The sequence below is a fragment of the Echinops telfairi genome, unplaced genomic scaffold, assembly GCF_000313985.2.
Source record: "Echinops telfairi isolate 266 unplaced genomic scaffold, ASM31398v2 ScPeMD7_1;HRSCAF=3_1, whole genome shotgun sequence".
Classification (NCBI taxonomy): Eukaryota; Metazoa; Chordata; class Mammalia; order Afrosoricida; family Tenrecidae; genus Echinops; species Echinops telfairi.
Genome location: NW_022103897.1, coordinates 176,721 through 197,660, shown reverse-complemented (window position 1 = coordinate 197,660; position 20,940 = coordinate 176,721). Strand labels below are relative to the sequence as shown.

General features: G+C 40.7%; 1 protein-coding gene across 1 annotated transcript in view; it reads right to left on the bottom strand.

The window, feature by feature from the left end:
• Nucleotides 1-8,636: 8,636 nt before the first annotated feature.
• Nucleotides 8,637-20,940, bottom strand: part of AUH (AU RNA binding methylglutaconyl-CoA hydratase) — a 161,051-nt gene continuing 148,747 nt past the window's right edge. Inside the window, exons 7-10 of the mRNA XM_004713902.2 lie at nt 18,501-18,688; nt 14,951-15,001; nt 10,265-10,312; nt 8,637-9,215 (exon numbers count right to left, since the gene is read on the bottom strand). Coding sequence (XP_004713959.1) covers nt 9,138-9,215; nt 10,265-10,312; nt 14,951-15,001; nt 18,501-18,688 — 365 coding nt within the window. The 3' untranslated portion in view covers nt 8,637-9,137. The remainder of the gene's footprint in view (nt 9,216-10,264; nt 10,313-14,950; nt 15,002-18,500; nt 18,689-20,940) is intronic.

The window sequence follows — 20,940 nt, the reverse complement described above, 5'->3', positions numbered from 1 at the left end:
TATCACACAAGGTTCCACTGCCATTCATAGGTCTCACTGGCCAATTTTTTGACATAGATCACCTGGTCCTCCTTAGTCTGTGTTAGTCCACAGAAAGTCTTTGATCTTGATGATAAATAGGAGTGTCTTCTTTCACATGAACTTCATAACACTTTTCCGTAGATGACCTTTAACTCTGATAAATATTCAAGGCTCAGAAGGTATTTATTACAGTTTCAGTGCCTCACCATGTCACAGCTCAGACCTTGTGTGTAAATGGAAATCGGGTTTCTCTAAGGTGTCATGGGAGGAATGACTTCCTTTTCCAAAAGTCTGGCCCAAACTACAGAGCTGATCTCTGAGAATTTAGTTTCTTCAAGATACATAATTTCCAGAAATAAGAGACACGCGTGGAGGTGGGCTCTCCTATGTTCAGAGCAGCACAATTCACAGTGACGAGAAACTGGAAGCAGCTCAGATGCCCAACAGTGGAAGAATGGATAAAGAAACTGTGGTACACACAGACCATGGAGTACTGAGCATCCCTCGAAACCAGCAATGAAAAGCATGAAACACTGCATGCCACGGACAGACTGAAGACCATTATGCTGAGTGAAGAAAGTCAGTCACAAAAGGACAAGTATTATATGAATACTATAAGAAAAAAACACCAACTGAACAAATCTTAGGTACCAATTCCTGAACAAAGGAGAGAATGCTACTTATGGGCCATGAACCATACATCATCTTCCTTTTGCGCACTTCACAAGAGCCTACGTGGAGGAGGAGACCCCACAGAAGCGGGAAGTGGGAGATGCCCATCCACTGAGGCTATACAACATCAAACAAGGCTGGAGCAAATCAGTGGGCAGGAAGGGGAGGGAGTACCAGAACTGACTACACAACTCATTTTAAAGGCAATGTAATCACGGTGTGTGTGTGTGTGTGTGTGTGTGTGCCCTAAAATTGATATGGTAATGATTTCATAATTCTTGATATGTTTGAGCAATTGAATTGTCTGATACATAAATTATGTGTCAATATAAATTGTTATTAAAAAAAAGATGTATCATTTTTTGCATAGTGGGGATTTGGTGGGAAGGATGGGGTGACAGTTTGATGACAAACATCAGACAGGTATTTCATACAATAGTCTTAAAGATCAAGTGAAATAATTACTGATTTATCCTAAAATAGCCTCTCAAACAGTTTAAGGTCTTCAAAAGAGCACAACATCAAGAATAAAATGATCTGACTTATTTAATGGGATCATTGTTTGACTTAAAGGTGGCTCTCAGGCATCAGGTGTTTTTTTTTTTTCTCAAAATTTAAGATTCAAAATGACACCAGTGGGCAATGGCCTGTGTGGGTTCCACATAATCTAGAAATCTGGATAACAAATTAGGAGGTAGAACAAAACAATAATAATAATTCTAGGCCAATTGAAATAACCCACAAAACAATGAACCCAATTTCTTTGAAACAAGTCTGTTCTATCTCAAACAGTACTCCCTACTTTTTCAGTTGGAGCCTATAATTCATTGCAATGGCTACACAGAACTCACGTACAATATCAGTGGTTTAAAGGGTTTATTAAGGAAGTTAATAGATTGGAATGCAGGTAAGAAATGCTCAGGATACAGATATTCAGTCAGGACATGTTACAAATTTCCTTCATGGCTGCTAATAAATGTCCAAAGGGTGTGCCATTTCACCATAAGCCCAATGCAGAGGCATTCAGCTCAAGCTCCATGAATCAGTGGACCCAGTTTCCCAAATTAAGTGTCCAGAGACACCCCACTCCAGTGAGCTTAAAGGCACTGAGCCCCACCTCCATGGGTAAGCGCAGCTCTCCCAACTGGATGCTCCGAGGCCAGCCTCCTGACCCAAACCACTCAGCTTTACTTGCTCTGTAGGCTGGGCAGCCCGGGACTGTCTCGAGCTCTGGCTCCTGGTTCTGCAGCTGCTCGTCTGCCACTTCTTACATATCCGATATGTCTTCTGGATCACGGAGGTTCAATGCCTTGAGACTCTTATTTATCCCTTGCATGTGAGGGATCATTTTGTTGGATACAGGATTCTTGTTTGGCAGTATTTTCTTTCACAATTTTATATGCCACTCCATTGTCTTCTGACACTGCCCCCTCACTCCTCCAACAATGCCCATGACTGTAGACCTGCTCCAAACACAGAATCACATCTTGTCCCCCTGAGAGGTTCCTGGTGTATCAAGTCTTGACAATCTACCTTCCCTTCACCTTTTCTGCCTTTCCCAAATTGAAGACCACCTAGGCTCCTTCAGTGAACATCTACCAAAGTCAAAGTTTCTTACATTAACACTTTCTTTTAACCTAACCTAGCAAGACCTCTACATCACACTATGAGAAAATCTACACTATGAGAAAGAGCTCATCTGGCTAGCAGACGAGCCTACGTGAGTGATCTTCATATTAAACTCCCAGATACCCTGTAACCAGAGATGACATCCCTTGAACTTTAAATTATCAAATAAATCATGATAGTATAGCCTAAAGAAATCATATGTCTCTTATCTAGTGGCAAGAATGAATAAACATGCTCATAAGGCAGTGAAGTATGAAACATCTAGCGAGATCATCCATGGACCAGAGAAAAGACTGCCTTCTTCCTATCCTGCTGGGCAGATACTCACCTTGAGCCTGAAAACCCTGGCCCGAAGAAAAGGACAAACCGCCATCCCTGATGTACTTCGGTCTGCACCAGACATAAGGAAAACCTGTTGCTCAAGTTTCTGCCGAATTCTGAGAAACATCTTCCCCCAGACGGTGCCACCCCTTGGAGGCACGGTGCCAGAGCTGGCCATGGAGAGCACCGTATCACCAAGGTTCTTGCTGAGCAGCAGCCGAGACAGCCATGCAGAAGTACGCTGCAGAAACTCCGCTCCTTCTGTTTGTGTGCAGTCTGTTTGGCAGAAGTAAAAATTCAAGTGCAATTCCAGCTAAGGAGAGGGCTACTCAGCCTTGCATGCAAACCTGCTCATCGAAGGAATCAAAGACATCCAGATTAAATGAATGAATTATTCTTAACTAGCGGACGTGGTACAGTGGACAGATCAAAGCCCAGCAGAGTTCAGAAACTGCTTAGTAGAAGCAATTCAGAGATTTACCACTACAATTCCAGAAACACCTGAAGGGAAGTGTTTTCTAAATAACCATTTTCTTAATCCGTCTACAGCAGGCATTCGCAAGAAACCGTCACACAAAGCTATGAGATCGCAAATTGTTCCACAAACGCTCCTTACACAACAACTAAGATTTCGAGGAGGAAAAGAACGAACATGAGAAAGCCAAAATCATTGGAGCTGCTATCGTGTCCAAAGTCCTATCCAGCTCCGTCCTCTCTAGCTCTGCCCGAGTGGTCCATTAAAGCTGTGGGAAGCCCAGCCATATCGAGCATGAGTGTTGTAAAGGAGGACCCCCGAGACACACGGGGAGTGGCAGGGATACCTCTTTCCACCTGTTTCCAGTGCGGGACTCCAGAAGACCAAGCTTGTGCGTACCCCAAACAGGTCTTGGCGGCCACAGATACTGTGGCCGATGGGGCCTGGTTCCCCAGCTCCTTCAAGCAAAATTGTTGACATCAAATTCTAGGAGATGTGGGTATGAGGACGTTGCCGGTAAATCCATTCATGTTTTGCTCAACACAAGGGCTTCGCATTCAGTACTAAAATGTGTTGGTGAGGTTTTCACTTCCTCCTATCTCCATGCAAAAACCTGAACAGATAGGCTGAATGGATTTAACCTCGGTAGCTGAAAGAGGCAACTGCTTACCGCCCACCCACCCCCACGCCGCCTTCACAAGCAGTTGTTTTCGCCTTGGAACTTGGTGTTTGCTTGAGCCAGAAAGATACGAAGGAATTCCCTCTGGAGACGACTTTATCTTTGGCTGATGCTTAGGTAAGTGATAGAATTTTCACATTCAGGGATGGCTTAGCGAGAGAAAAGAATTTAGATGGAATACAGTAAGTTGCAGAAAGTCAAAGTAAGTTGCAGATATTCAGAAAAGAGTTATATAGAAAAAGTAATTCTGCCTTGTAATAAAGTGTCCAGTTGCACCAGAATATGAAAGATTCTACAGAAACTTGAATGGACGCAGTAAGTTCTTTAGAGATATGTTGATGAAAAGGAGGTAAACTGGTTCATTATAAAAGGATTGCAGTATAAGAAAGATGAAAGTCTGCAAGAATCCTTGCTAACTTGTCTTTCCTTGAAATTGATCAAAAGGAAGAAAGTAAATTAACCATATAGTAAATTGTTCTCTCAGAAACAGTGAAGCCAATCCATCTGGACCTTAAAGGGGACATCTGAATTCTACTGAGTGTAATTAGTAGAAAAAGTAAACACAGAGACCTTTAAGAACTTCAGAGGCAACTCAACTCCACCAGGATGATTACACAATTGCAGCTCTGACTTCCCAGTGACATGGGTAGTCAGTAACCCATTGATGCCCTAAGTCAGCAGGAAGCAGCTAGACAGACATTGACATCCCTCTTTCTTTTGAACTACCTGTTAGCTGGGAATGAAGGATGTCTATTCAGAAAACCCTGTCTGCAAAAACATTTTGATTCAGTATTTCTCCACCCGCCCGCCTACAAGATGACCCTGATCCCCAGAATCAGCCGTATCATACATCCCTGTCCACAAATGTACCCCTTTGACTAATGCTATGAAACTGTCACCAAGTCAATGCTGACTCATAGTAACCCCCCTTCGGGTTTCCGAGACTGTAACTGTTCATGGGAGTAGAAAGCCTAGTCTTTTCCCGTAGACACTGCTGGTGGTTTCAAACTGCTGACCAAGTGGATCACAGCCCAACACATAACCACTATACCACCAGGGCTCCTATGCTAGTCTGTATAAAGAGAGCCTTTTGACTCAGGTCTAAGGCCCCTCCCTCCTCTCAGTTTCCTCCAGTAAACCTCTCTCCTGCCGTTGAATCTCTCATCTTGTCTTTCCTGAGCCTCTAACACTGAGTCTTCTAACACAAAACAAAGTAAAATCAGGATCTCCAAATAACCTAGAAGAGCTCTTGGCAAAGAGGTGACGCTCATGATTCAAGAGATTATTTTCTTGGTGGTGACACCCCAAGAAATTCACAGAGCAGTTAGTCCAAACAGCCCTGCCTGATAGTGAATCCTCAGGAATTCCTCTTGGTAATAATGCAACTTTGACACCACTTCTGGCACCATGGAATCTGCTTAAAATAAAAGGAAAAGAGGCTTATTGAAGGATAGAATGATTCAGACTTAAGTGTAGTACATAGCAACCAGGCAGTTACAAAGTGGTCCAGAGACTGTAGCTCTCTTAACTATTAAAATATCAGTAACATTAAAAATAATTCTGATTGGCTATTTTGATAACCATTAAAGACAACCCCATGCAAGTACATAATAATCTATTTTCAACAACATTCTTCCTGAGGGCAAACTGTCCTTGCGGTATACCCATCAAGTTTAACCGTATAGGCATTTTGCTTTCATTCAGAGGATGAGATCGATTTCTCGGAAAGAGACACAGGGCCTGGGGCAAAACGGAGTCAGATTACTTTCTCAGAAACAGAAGCAATGCCTAGGACAAAGCAGAGTTGGAGCCAGACCTTGCATAAGCCACTTTGGTAATGCCAAACACACAGGATGTTGGAGTGCTCTTACACAATATGATGGGAAAGAATTATCAGAGCTATTTTGATAAAGTCTAATAAATACTAACAGAAATAGTGATAAGACAGTGGCTTTTTGACCCTAAATAAGAGGAAAGGTAGATCATATCACCAGAAGTTGGTGTTAAGTTCACATGGGGAAAGGGGTACTTACATGACCAGCTCCAACCTCATGTGAAAAATATCAATTTTCCTCCAAGTATCACATCTCTAAATTGACATCCCCTTCCTTAGCCCCAGGTACAGTCCTCTTAAGTGTTTTTAGACAACTAACATTGTGTGACAAGTCTATTTTGTGATGTCTACTATAAAGAGCAAGGACTTGATTCCATGGGGAATCGGCCCATTTGTCATTGAAAATAGAAACAATTTTGCACTTCTGTGATTTAAAGGATGCTTTCTGGTTTGATGGTTCCAAAAACTACACCACAAAAAAACACTATTCTTTTGGATATTACAACTTTTCTCCTCTGAGAACCTGTCACTCAGATCTTTTTCATAGATAAGTGATAAGTCAACCAGCACTAGTTTACGTCACGGAGAGCTGGTTGCACAGCGGCCAGCGTAAAGGTCAGCAGGTTGAAGTCCTCAGGTGCTTTGCTGGGGAAGGTGCAGCAGTGTGCCCCGTCAAGAGTTACAGCCTTGGACCAACCATGGAGCAAGTTATACTGTGTCCTCTAGGGTCACTGGGAGCTGGAATTGGCACGGCAGCAATGGGTTTTTCATTTCAGTGACTTCAAGATCTGTAGGGCTCATGCGCTGAGATAAAGCAAAATGTTTTTTCTTTATTTAGCTTTGATCCTCTGAATTACACTGTGCTCAGTGACTCATTCCCCCTTTCTGAAACTTTTACTTTAATCGAAGATATGGGTCTATCCATTGCAGTCCTGGCTTGTGCTAAGTTTCTGATGTGGTTTCAGTGCAAGGAGGAGCGAATACTTTGCATGCTGGAGCGGTAGAGGCAAAACATGCGCGCTGGTCTGGATGCTCATGATCAGGCAGGAGCAGAGCCTCTTCGGAACATCCCTTGGAGAGTGGTCGGGCTATCCTCCAGCAACAGTGCTGCACTCAAACAAAATTGAACACTGACACCGAGTTGGGCAGACACTCTCCCTTTACTTTAGGTAAGTGACTATACGATGGTATCTTGGCTTTTCTATACACTTAGGCGACTTAATCAGAAGCTGTTATGAAATTAAATGCTGCTCAATCAACATAATAAACTAGGCCATGGGTTTCCAAACTTACTTGGCCTACTGCCTCTTTTTTCAGAAAAAAAAAAAAATATTACTCAGCAGTGGCCTGGTAGTTAAAAATTGTTGTACGATAGCCCATAATGCAGGATAAAGCGTAGGTAACTGCTTTTGCAACCCCCTCTGAATCCCTTCAGTGTCCTCCAGGGGTGGTGTCACCCACTTTGGGGAACACTGGACTGGACAATGAATCCTAGGATGGGCAGACCATTCCACACACTCCAAGTTTTTCCTCTACTAGCATAATTATATCCTATTCCGTTAAAGTGGAAATGGCATTTTAATATGTCACAGATAAGACAAATGTGCCTGAAACTTTTAGAAGACTTAACAAAATAATATGAAATGAACAGCTCAGCAAGGGTATCAGTTAATAAAGTGTGTGTGCCACCAGACATAATCATGAGAGAAGAATGTGAATTTTAACGGCCTCCTTTTTCCATTATGCTTATCAGCTGAGCAATCATCATGAGTTAATAGTCTCAGCAGCTAATTTGATGGAAAAAAACCAACTGTATTCTTTAGAGTGTTGCACACATTCAGTGAAAATGACTCTTGTTAGGGTTGTCTTCATAAAACGTTTAGACTTGAGATTGAGATCTCAATCTTTAATTTCCAAAATTAAAACTTCCAGTGATTTTAAAAACTAAGTCTAAATACTTTCAAAGAATAATGAACTCACCATGAGTAGAAAATGCATAGTAAAATAGGTCATCATTCTGTCAACATCTAAGAGAATTCCTTATAAGTATACATACACATCATAGGAATGAATCTAAACTACAGTGTCCAGGGTAACAGTGGGCTACCAGAGGCTAACAAATCAGCGAAGCACATTATCTGTGGTGAGCTGGGCTTCTCCAGTGCTGTAATTTAGAATTGGACATAGCCCTAGATGATGTTCTGGTTTCAGATGAACAGAAAACAAAGGTATCTAACACTACTTGAGGTAACTGTAATACTCGCCCCCTTTCATACTGAACTCTACACTTTACAATTCCCACACACTTCACATCTCTCCCTGCCCTTTCAACACTGCTTAATAAATGCAAGACTTGGTACTTATGACCCTCCCCTGAGAGTTGTTGTGCTTGGCCAGTGGCAGAAAGGAATGCTATATTCCTGTTAGAAGAAGGAAGTGTGTTCTCTCTCACTGAAATCAGATCCTGTGGTCTAGACTCAATCGCAGAGTTGAAATTGACTCTATGGCAATTGAAACCATAGTTGGACTGTGGTTTCTCTTCCTTTTTGAATCAGCCTAGCAAGGGATCCTGGTGATGCAGTGGTTAAGAGCTTGGTAGCTAAACAAATGGATGGACCCACCAGTCACTCTAGAGGAGAAAGATGTGGCCGTCTGCTTTGGTAAAGATATTGGAAACCCTACGAAACAATTCCAATCTGTCTTACCGTGTCGCCATGAATCAGATGGACTCAGGGGCAATAGGACGCAGCAGGGAGGAAGGGAGGAGGGTGTGGTGCATGTCCCTTTGGTTGGACTAGCAGGCCAGGCAAGTCCAGGCAGTAGGAAGGCTTCTCAGAAGTACAAGGGCTCTGGGCCTCTAGCATGTTACACAGCCTTCTGGCACTAGTGTCTGATTGGATCACTCCCCATCTTTACTCCCTGTATTCTGGGACTGACTATGTAAAAAAACTACTGTACAGAGAGAATAGGCATAAAAAGGTAGAAAAGAAAAATGTTCAAGTTAGTTTTCTTTTATCTAATTTTATTTATATTTAGTAATTTTCACTTAGAATCAGTTAAGATATATATATGTAAATGTATCTATGTGTATTATCCTTTAGAAACTTTATTTGGTATAACTGGACATTTTTGGTATACAGGAAATAATTTTATTTTTCTTAATGCAGCACAGTAGACATACAATCAGTATTATTTCCTAAAGTGTGCAATATATAAATTATTCACATTAAAAAATTAAAAACCAAATGCATCTTATGCAGGAAGTTTTTAAAAACATAACTAATTTTGAGTCAGCAATTTTAACAACATACACTATTAGCTTTATAAACCTGAAGGAACATGACGTGATATACATTTGAACAAGGTACATACAATAGGGGACTATTCCAGATATCTGACACACTATGGAGATAATTTACATTTCATGTGCCAAGGCATATAACGCATCTGAAAGATACCTCCAGAAGTACATTTAATACGTAGCATTGTAAGGGTTTCACTTTCTTCTATTCTCCTTTATAATAAGGGGGTCTTTTCTCTTTAAAAGCAAGAAGGCCTTCAAGTCTGTCTTTCGTTGGAATGGTCTAAGAAAAAACAAAACATCATGTTACCTCTACCAAACACTGAAAAAACTATAAAAGTTTAACATGCATTATCTGAGAAAACAAATTAAAAGCACATTTAAAAATTCTGAGATTCACTAAGGGCCAATGATTTGAACCGACCACTAGCTCCCTGGGAGAAAAGACCTGGCAATTTGCTTCAATAAAGATTTATAGCTCAGAAAACCCTATCGGGCAGGTCTAGATTGCCACAGAGGGTCACTTTAAGTGGAAATCAAGTTGATGACACACAAAAATTCATCATTTGAATAATTCTAATTATGTTACTAAATTTATCATTGTAACCCCAAACATCTTTCTCAAATTTCTCTTTGGACAATGAGGCTATCCATTTCTAATTTACTTCATTCATCACATGTATGCATTAATGGCAGGTGGTGATTTATATGCACAGTCAGGGCAGTGAGTCACACTCTACACAGTGCTCATAATTCAGGACACCAGCATGTTTGCATGGGAGTGGAGGCAATTTCCAATTCTCAGTAACACAAAACTCTCTTGCTATTTTAGATGTTTTAAATGGCACAGAGGTTACAAGTTGGTCTGCAAACTGCAAGGTCAGGGGTTTGAGGCCACCAGCTGCTCCACGGGAGAAATATAGTGCTTTCTCCTCTTTAAAGGAAAGGTCCACAAATCTTACACAGCCAGGCATATATAAGGCACCCATATCACTTACAGCTTTCTCTCCCCCCACTATCATTTTATACATAGTCATGACCCAAGTTTACACCCCAAAATACAACAGCAACAGTGAACAGTACTGCTATAATTATTCTAGCCTCCTCTAGATTAAGCATACTCGATGAAAGGGATTAGTCCAGTCGGTACAGCAGAACCTGTCTGAGCAGGTTGGTTACATCGGACAGCACAAAGAACCATTTCAACTCCTTTGCAAGTCTTTGGAATGGGTGGGTGGGTAAACTTGCTGCTCAGGATACAGAATTAATTTGCATTACACAGACCATAAACATACTTTGAATCTTCATGGAATATGTGGTTGTTTTACATACCTGAGCATAACAGGCTTCTTCTATGGCTAATCCTGTTACTAAATCAACCTGAGACACAGGGAGAGAGAGAGAGAGAGAAAATTCAGCAGGCTCTTTTTACATGTAGCTTAACAAGAAGGTCCTGAACCAGATGACACCGTGGCTGCAACAATGGGCGCAAGCATAGGAGTAATTGTGAGGATGGGGCAGGACTGGGCAGGACTTTTGTTCTGGTGTATCCAGGTGCTATGGATTGGAACCAACTTGATGACATCTAACAACAACAACAGAAGTATTTATGGTGCCACTGTTGGGTGTTATACTGCTAATCTCCAGGTTCACGGTTCAAGTTGTGAGGCTGCTGCTTCAGTAAATATTTATAGTCTCAGAAACCCTACAGAAAGCCATGAGTAAGAATCAACTTGATGGAGATAGCCTATATGTGTGTGTGTGCATATATGTATGTGTATAAAATAGAAACATAACTTAGCACATAACAAGGGCTGTATAAAGTGACTACTATGAAATTATTACATGATAATTAAAAAACCAATCAACTACTTTGCCAAGTTTAAAAACTATATTTACTCCAAATAATGTTTTGCCCATAGAATCTTTCAATATTGCAACTTGAGGCTTGAATTTTTTCTGGGATTCTTTGAGTTTAAGATGTGTTGAATGTGTTCTTCCCCTTTGGTTTTCTAACTCTAGGTCTCTGTGCATTTCATTATAATATTTGTCTTGATCTTCTTGACCTACCCTTTGAAAGTTTCTATTCAACTCTTTGTCTTCATCATTTCTTCCATTTGCTTTAGCTACTCGACAATTAAGTTTCCAGTCTCTTCTGACATGCATTTTGATCTTTTTCTTTCTTTACTGTCTTTTTAACAACCTTTTGTTTTCCTCATGGAAAGAATAAACAATCACTGTATGAAAAAGAAAGTGTTAACATTCCATCATCTCGGGAGGTACAATCTGAGCAAGAACCAATGGTAATGAAGGATGACATTCAAATTACACTAAAAGCATTAGCAAATTTTTAAGCCACCAGGAATTAATGGAATATCAATTAAAATGTTTCAACAAGCTGATGAAACACTGGAAGCACTAACTCATCTACAACTGGAAATATGGAAGAGAGCTACTTGGTCAACTGATTGGAAGAGATTCGTATAGAGATACCCATTCTAAAGAAAGATGCAAATAGAATGCTGAAACTGTGGAACAATACTACTGGTACCACATGCAAGCAAAATTTTGCTGAAGATCATTCAACAATGGTTGCAGTAGTATATTAACGGGGAGCTGCCAGAGGTTCAGGCCAGATTCAGGTGAGAACGTGGAACAAGGAATTTCATTGCTGGTGTCAAATGGATCTTGACTCACAGCAGAGAATACCAGAAAGATGTTTACTTGTGTTTCATTAACTATGCCTAGGCATTCAACTGTGTGGATCATCATAACAAACTATGGATAACCTTGAGAAGAATGGGAATTCCAGAATACTTTATTGTGCATATGTGGAACTTCTACATGGATCAAGAGACAGTGTGTGAAAACAGAACAAAAAAACAGCATGGTTAAAAATCAGAAAAGGTGTGTGTCAGGGTTGTATCCTTCCACCATCCTTATTCAATCTGTTTGCTTAGCAAATCACCAGAGAAGCTGGCATTATATGAAGAAGAATGTAGCATCAAGATTAGAAGAATGCTTATTAACAACCTGCAATATGCAGATGATGCAATCTTGCTTATTGAAGCCGAGGAAGACTTGAAGCACCTGCTGATGAAGATCAAGGATTGCAGTCTTCAATATTAATTACATCAGTGTAAAGAAGACCAAAACCTCACAACTGGAACACACGTAACACCGTGATAAAAGGAGAAAAGGCTGGAACTGTCAAGGATTTTGTCTTGTTTGAATTCACAGTCAATGCTCTTTCAAGCAGCAGTCAAAACATCAAAAGATGTGCTGCATTAGGCAAATGTACTCCGCAAGACTTCTTTAGAGTATTAAAAAGCAAGGATGTTACTTTGAGGACAGATGTGTGCCTGACCCAAGCCATGGTATTTTCTATTCCATTGTACGAGGGGGTACCCCACAAAAAAATGGAAAAAAGCTCCACTCAGTATACACATTTCATAGTACACATTTTGCCTGCTAAGCGAGCATTGAGCAACTCGCTCTGCATTGGTGTACCCAGTGGTGTCACCTGGCAAGGTTCTCTCTTGTCACAGTGAATATTTTCATAAAATCAGTTTCCCTCAAACCTTATTTTTAAGGGAAGAGTGTGCCACTGTGAAATTTTGTTTCTTGCTTGGGTAAAATGCCACAGAAACTGTTGTGATGTTGAACAGAGCTTACAAAGATAATGTTATGGGAAAAACTCAGTGATTTTTTTGTTTCAAAAAAGGGGAAATATCAATTGATGACAAATCTTGTTCTGGAAGTCCATCAACTTCCCAAACAAATGAAAATGCCGACAACATTTGTGCACTTGTGCTCAAAGATGGCAGTGGACCACTTAAGTGATGGGGACATTATCGGGACTTTCTTAGAGCTGGGTTCAGCAAATTTCAACCAGAGATTTGGGAATGAGAAAGGCCCCTGTGAACTCTGTGCCTCGGGTCCTGACCGACCAGGAAAAAGAGCATCAAGTGCAAACAAGCTGTGCTTTCAAAGAACAGCTCTGAAGGAACCCAGACTTTTTTCCCCAGGTCATTACTGTGACAAGACATGGCTATTCTTATGACTCCGAAAGCAAACATCAATCAAGCTATGGGAGATGCCATAGTCACCTCATGTCCAAAAAGCTCTTCAAGTGAAATCAAAGATCAAGACGATGCTTACTCATTTTTTAAAATGAGGGAGATTTGGAGCACGTGGAGTTTGTTCCACTAGGTCAGACTGTTGATCAAGCTATTGAGAGGTTCTGGAAAGAATGCATAGCAGTGTGTGACAAACAAGGTCTGATTTGCGGCAGATGGGGGGATGGTTTTGCCACCCGGGCCATGCACCTGCTTACACACACACCCATCTCAGTGCACCAGTTTTTGGCAAAAACACCATGACTCTGTTGCCACACACACCTTACGCACCTGACCCCACTCCCGGCGACTTCTTTTTGTTTCCACAAATGAAGAGACATGAAAGGACAGCGATTTGAGGGAGTAGAAGAAGTGAAAAAAACGAGGGAGTTGATGTCCGCCACCCAAACAGATGTGTTTGAAACATGTTTCCAGGAATGGAATTGCAGATTCAGACAAATGTATTAAGTACAATTGACAGTACGTTGAAGGTGATAAGGTTGGTTTATTAAAAAATTGAAGTACTAGCTTTGGAATAACAAAACAAAACACGTGTTTTTGGGGGGTGGGGTGGGGTGGGGAGGCGGGTACCTTTTTGCATGCACATGAAAGTTGGACACTGAATAAGGAAGACCGTAGAAGTGGTGCTGGAGAAAAATATTGAAATCATCAAGGACTGCTAAAAGGACACACCAATCTATCTTGAAATAAGTATGGCCAGATTGCTCCTTCACGGCAAGGATGTCAAGACGTTGTTATGTACTTCGGACATAGTACTTCGGACATACTGTCAGGAGAAAGCAGACCTTGGGGAAAACCATCATCTTTGGTAAAGCAGAGAGGCAGTGAAGAAGATGAAGACCCTCGAGGAAATAGATTGATACTGGCAGCAACAATGGGCTCCAGCACAGGAACGATTTTAAGGACAGCATGGGGCTGGGCAGCGTTTCATTCTGCTATGCTTAAGGCTACTATGGGTTGGAAAAGACTCGATGGAACCTAACAACAACCTGCTAACAAACCCAATCTCTTGTTATCGCTACGGAAGTCAGACAGATCTAGTAGCTCTTAGATTTGAAAGGAAGAAGGATCATTCTTCAAAATTCCCATAATTTAATCAAAACAGAATCGCTATACTAAAAAGTCCACTGCCAGTGGGTTTCTGCACACTTCGCCTCCCCTTCCTGCCTTTGCATTAGGCTGGGGCTACAATCCTTCACAGAGTCATTTCCTTGGGTAAACTCCATGACAGCATAAGATCTACCTAGTCCATGAGAGTCTCTCAGGAAAAAGCTCACTGAGATACTAAAAGGGAAACTGCTAGATTCGGCTTTGAGCTAAGAAGTTTTCCTTGCAATGTTTTTCATACTATGATATTGGTACTATGAATACACAGACTGGATATTATTTTCTTCTGGATTTCTATGAACTACTAATCAATACATGGATTAATTCAATGGCAAAAATTATAAACAGGTTATAATTGCAGGTTATCAGTAACATTATTAAACTATGATAAGCAGTTCTAGAGGTGCAGGGGATTAGGCACTGGGCTGCTAACTCAAGATCCACAGTTCAAATCTACCAGGTGCTCTGCAGAATGGGGAGGCTGTCTGCCCCCACAGTTTTACGTCCCAAAAAACTCTATATAGTGTTGCTATGAGTCAGAGTAGACTTGTAGACAGTGGATTCTGGTTTGGTGATTGTAATACTGAATTAGGAGCAGCTTAAGTAGAATAAAATCAATGATGCAATCAAAAGAACCTTAGTGGCCTTCAGTATTAGTAGCAAATGGTTATATCTTAAAACATTAAAAGGTAGTGTGAACAAGGTTCAGTTAAATGGAATCTCTATTCTGTAGTCCAACAACAACAAACAAACAACCATTAAGGTAACTTACCTCCATCCCTTGATTAATTGCTAATTTTGCCACTCTCATAGCAACAGGTCCCTAAAATTCAAATGAAAAAAACAACACTGACTTTCATTCCTAGTTATGCAAATTCTTTTGTACATTCCAGTATCATTAAAAAATTTCCACTTATGGATCTATGGCACGGAACCAACAATGGTTGTGTCTGTAGAATTCAACTTAACTAAGCAGCGTTGTGAAATCTGTACTGCACAACCAGGTAGTGATGGCCCAGAAGCACTGGTACATGATGAACCCTAGATTCTCGAAGGCCAGCTGGTACTGTGTGTTCAGTACGTAGACTTACCTTTCTCCAACAATCAATTCCCCCTAGAAGTTAGGAAAGGAAAAGAAAGGGCGGACATGTGTGTGATCACTCTCAGACCAGTTGAGGTTGATGCTACTGAAAAACGAGAGGTTGAAAAGTAATCAATTTCAGGCCCTAGTGCTGTTATTTTTCCTCAGCATCAATACCTGAGACTGATGCTACTGATAAATGTGAAATTCAGAAATAATTAATTTCAGGCACTTGCACTGTTATTTTTCCTCAGTTAGCAACAATATTACCCGAGGATGGTGTTTTAGTAAGTATACATGGTCATGAAAAAATAGAACTTAAAAATAATTAATAGTTGAACAAACTTAAAATTTTTTCAAATTTAACTGTTAAAACTTTGATAGTACAATAATGTTAACATACTGAAAAGAATTGTAAAGTCATCATTATAATCAATTTTAAACATTTTCTTCTTTCGTGTACTTTCTCCTTTCTTGCATTAGCTCCCTTTTTCCCCTCAACACCCCCAGCAAAACCCCAGTTATTGTCTCTATAGATTTATCTATTCTGGGATTTTAGAAAACAAACTCAACATTGTACTCCCTCTCTGAGTATTATTGGGGAGTGACGTATAAGGAAGAACAGGATCTTGTGAGTAGTATGGGAGGTGAATAGCAAGTCACTGGTCCAATCAGTTTAAGCCAAACCCTGGAATTCTCTAGAAACTCAACTGGCTAGAGGAGGGACTTTCCAATGATGTGGTAGTTACATAATTTGTTGTCAGTTTGGGACTTGAGAGGATGAAGAGTGAAGGGGTGGAGTCTAGTCTGTCAGTCAGATCACAGCCAATGAGGCCTCGGTGTGGGCATGGCCTTCTCCTGAGGATTCTGGAAACTCTGGCATTTTCCTCCTTGGAGGCAGGAGACACTCTCTCTGCTCACTCCCTGAGAGACACTCTACTGACAAGACATGTGGCACTGTACCCTGGAGCTGGAGAAGCCACATGGACCTACCCTGAAGCAGCCCGACCTCTGGAGCCTGAGAAGTCATATAGAGACACCTGCCAGCGCTGAGATGCTTCCACCACCACTGGATCTACACGACTTTCCACCCACTGGCCTGTGATCTTCCTGCATTTGGCGTCATTGCATGTGTTTCGTAAGTCTGAAGGGGACTTTATAGATTGCTATTGGACATATGGCTAATATTGGACTTATGGACTTGATCTGGACTAGGTTGGGACATTTTCTCAATATTCAATTGCTCTTGTATATAAACCTCTTTCTCATATACATGAGTGTCTATGAATTTGTTTCTCTAGTCTACCCAGAACAACACAAAAGATAGCTTGTGTATGCAATGCAGTGGTACCTACTACCATCCCAAAATGATATTCCAAGAGGTCTGAAAATGCTTGTCAGGAATTTAGTTCTTCAAAAATCTCATATAAAACCACTGGAAACATTTTTGAGACAAGGATACACAGTCATGTTCTAGTGCATCCCTGAGCAGATTCGTGCTCACAAGCACACTGAGTCAGGTTATCTTACGGATAGGATTTATAATGGACAAAAATCACAAATCCATCCTTAAACACTAACAAAGTGACTTTATCTGATTCATATATTGGGGTTTCACGTACAGTATAATTAGGGGGGAAAGGAGACCTGCCTTGAAATAAAAAGTGAAACCGTAGGACAGGCAGGGGACCCAGCAGAGCTATGTGGGGTGCTGGGTCAAACTGCAGGTTTCTTTGCAGGCCAGGCCAGAGAGAGTCCAACACCATACTACAAACAATGAGAAAGGGGCACATGGTTTCAAAACTGAAGTTGAAGTGCACAAATGGGTGAGTTTTGACAGATGCATACTGTATAACCATTCCTCCAATCAGGGTCCCTTATGCCTCTTCCCAACCACTCCTCCCCTGGCCTCATCGCTGTCCTAGCTTCCATCATGATAGGCAATGCTGGCTTATTACAGGATTTGGAGAATGGAAGAGGTGCAATTTACAGCGGTTCTGGAAGAAGAGTAATTTGATGTTAATGGGCCTCACAGAAAAGCCTCTGTCTGATAGAGTAAAGGGAAGTTGAGAGGCAATTGGCACCAACAGTGAGGCAGGCTGTAATTTCCTTCATAATCATCAACTAGAAGACAATTAGCATACAGAACATGGCAAGGTCTTCTTGGCAGCCAGGGTTTGCCTAGTTTCCATTTCTTTGGATGTAGTTTGGAGTTTTGCACACTTAGGCATTTACACTAAAAGAGATGCTAGAGCAGATACAGGGGTGCCACTATCTCAAGAGCTTTGGTCTGCACTGTGAAGGCAGACACCTCTAGATGCCTGCAAGGGTTCTCACACTAAGGTTCAAGAAAATCTTTGAACAAATGTATGTGGGGTACAATGGAATTTTCTGGGGAGAAACTTCACTAGCTTCTCAAACATGTTATAAATCCTGTTTGAGTAAAGAGCTCCTACGTTATTCTGAGTCTAGAAATGGTTAAGAGGTTTATAAAACTTCAAACTCTTTTTAACAGCGTAAAGTGTTATCACTAAGTCCATAGCAAAACGTGACTCCTATTTTATGTTAAAATTCTTTAATGCATGATTTTAGACCAAAACTGCACTTAGAAAGAATGACAGAATAAACAAACCCTTAACACAAGACCACCGAAGCAGTGACTCGTATCAGTCATTGGTGTAGTCAGATTAGAGCCAACAGGGTGGGAATTCTGAATTTTGACATTGTGTGTGGTGCACAAAGAAATCAACACAATATGACATCATCATGTACACACCGTAAAACAAGCAACTCCTGTTTTCCAAGTAGGTTATTTCAAAAGAATCCATCAAAATAAAAGCCTTTGACAACATACACTGAGGTCTTTATCCGAGTAAAGTGTGGTTCAACGTGGGGAACGGACTGGCACTCTGGCCCACCCCCAGCCGCCCTGCACGTGCCTGCCTCAAGTTGGAGGTTTCCGTCATCAATCATTTCAATAGTTTTGCCATGTGTGGAAAAGGCTTTACATGACATAATGCCGAAGCATGGGTACAGAAGCCCTCAGATAATCGTCACGTGTTAATTTTAATTCTAGAGGGTCTCAACGTTAATGTAATATGATGGTTCCAGTTTCGCGCTATCATATATTCAACTGCTTGTAACACAAGCCAAGGAAATCTCGGGTATTGTGACACCGATCGTTCTTCTGTCAACCTGTTAATAACAAAGAGAGAGAAAACGGAACTATGACTGGGAGTACCTGAGGTAGAAACTCTCTGGCTAGGTCCAAGGCCTTTTTGTAGGCAGCATCTCCCTCCTTGTTCTGTTCTAGAACGTGGCTGATCAAGCCGATGGCTTTGGCTTCCTGGCCGTCTAGCACACGCGCAGAAAAGATGAGCTCCTTTGCCAGGGCCATCCCGATAGCGCGCGGCAATCTCTGCGTCCCTCCTGTAGAATGGATGAGAGAGAAAATGCATGCGATTTTTGATACCCAACTGGTTTGAACACCTTGGTGTTTCATTTATAAAAATAAACCAAGACCAAGAATTTACATGTAAAAGTCAGTATCTTGGGGGTAAAAAGGCTTTGAAATAAATATAATTTTGTAATTAAATTTAATTACACTTGAGATTTTATCATGAATAAATCATTAATAAATGATCGTGAATAAATCACTAACAAATGATTCTGACATGGAATATTACCTCCCAAATTCAATCCACAACTGTTATCAGTAGCCATAAAATAATTAATAATTATTATCTTGTCCAACAGATAAACTAAAAAAACCAAATTCACAGTCACCAAGTCAATGCTGACTCATAGCAACCCGGTTTATACGCTCACTGTCTAGGAATGAGGATTTTGAAAAAAGTTAACAAAGGGACAGGTCATATAGATGGTTAAGTAGAAACACCATGACATAGATCCACTCCCTGGAGCGAAACAGCACACATTTCACTGCTCTGATAGATGAACCAGACACGCAATGACATGATGGTGGACGATGGGCTGGCGGTCATCGTGCCACGGAGATTTTGTATTCCAGCATCGGAGGAAAAGTCCTTGACCTGCTTCACTAGCTAACACAGGGTGACCTCATGAACCCCCTCATCACTTCACACATGTCTCCCCAGGGTACTGTTAAAGCATCATACACATTTTATTAATTCACTCCTATGGAAATTTAGTAGTAAACTAAATTACTAGTTTGGTAAGAAATTATCTGGTCCACTTTTCCATGCTGAAATCAGTATGCAGAAATAAAAGAGGGATCACCTGACTGATATTTTTACATTTCAGATATTGAAGCTAACTGCCTTCTCCCCCGTTGGCATACTAAATATGTGTACTTAAACTGTTTTAAAAGGATGTTTAGTTTGCTTTCCTCAATTAATATTAATAGTGTGAGCAAAGAGCTACAAATGCAAGCTATTAAGTACAATTGAAATATAGCACAACAAAGGAAATGTGAAGGATGTGGTATCTCAGATTTCTACAACGAGCTAACCTAAACAAAAAAAAGGTATTATGCTAATGATCAACTATTTTCTATATGAAATTAAATAAAAATATTTCTGCCTGTTAAAGGAAGTCAAGGTTCAATTTAACCTTACATATTACAACCAAAGAAATAGTAAAATGAAAAAAATATATATTAAGACAAGACTGAAATTTTGGTGGGTTCCAACTTCCCTGTTCCAAATGAAAGGAATAATAGTATAGAGGATTTATTATAATTGATTTTATTAATTCTGAATATTAAAATTAAACTCCAATATTTGTTTAAAGATGGATAAAAAAGATGTTGTATCATAATCTGTCAATAGATTTTCTCATATATTAGACTTCTTTCATTTGTTCACAAAATTTGCCTAGTTCTCTAAGGCATCTGAGTTTGGGAATCCCTAAGGTTCATCTTTAGATAGAATCTTGGGTATTAAAACAAACAATTATATCGATGTACAAGAGGGGGGGTGGAGTGGAGACCCAACGCCCATCTGTAGACAACTGGACATCCCCCCACAGAAGGGTTACAAGGAAAGGATGATTCAACCAGGGTGCAGTACAGCACTGAATGAAACACACATCATGCCTCTAGTTCAGTGATTCTCAACCTGTGGGTTGTGACCCCTTTGGTAGTCAAATGACTACCTTTCACAGGGGTTGCCTGATTCATAACAGTAGCAATATTACAGTTATGAAGTAGCAACGAAAATAATTCTATGGTTGATGGGTGACCACAACATGAGGAACTGTAGTAAAGGGTCGTGGTATTAGGAAGGTTGAGAACCACTGCTCTAGTTCCTGACTGCTTGTTCCCCACCACTACCATGATCCAGTTCTGCCTTACAAATCTGGCTAGACAGGAGAACATCCATTGGTACAGATAAGAACTCTTGACATAAGGAATTCAGTATAAATAAAACCCTCAGGAACAGTAGTGGTAGTAGTGATATCATGAGGGTAAATGGATGGTGAGGGGAGAGGGGGAGGAAGGGGGGAACCCATCACAAAGTTGGATACATAGGTTGAAGGGAGACAATGGATAGTGTAAGACACAACATAACAACAATGATATATAATTGATCAAATATTCACAAGGTTGAGAGGGTGTGGGAGGGAGGTTGAAAAAGGAGCTGAGAAGATAAGCAAGGGGCCATCTAACTGAGAAACAACAAAGCCCACATGGAAGAAGC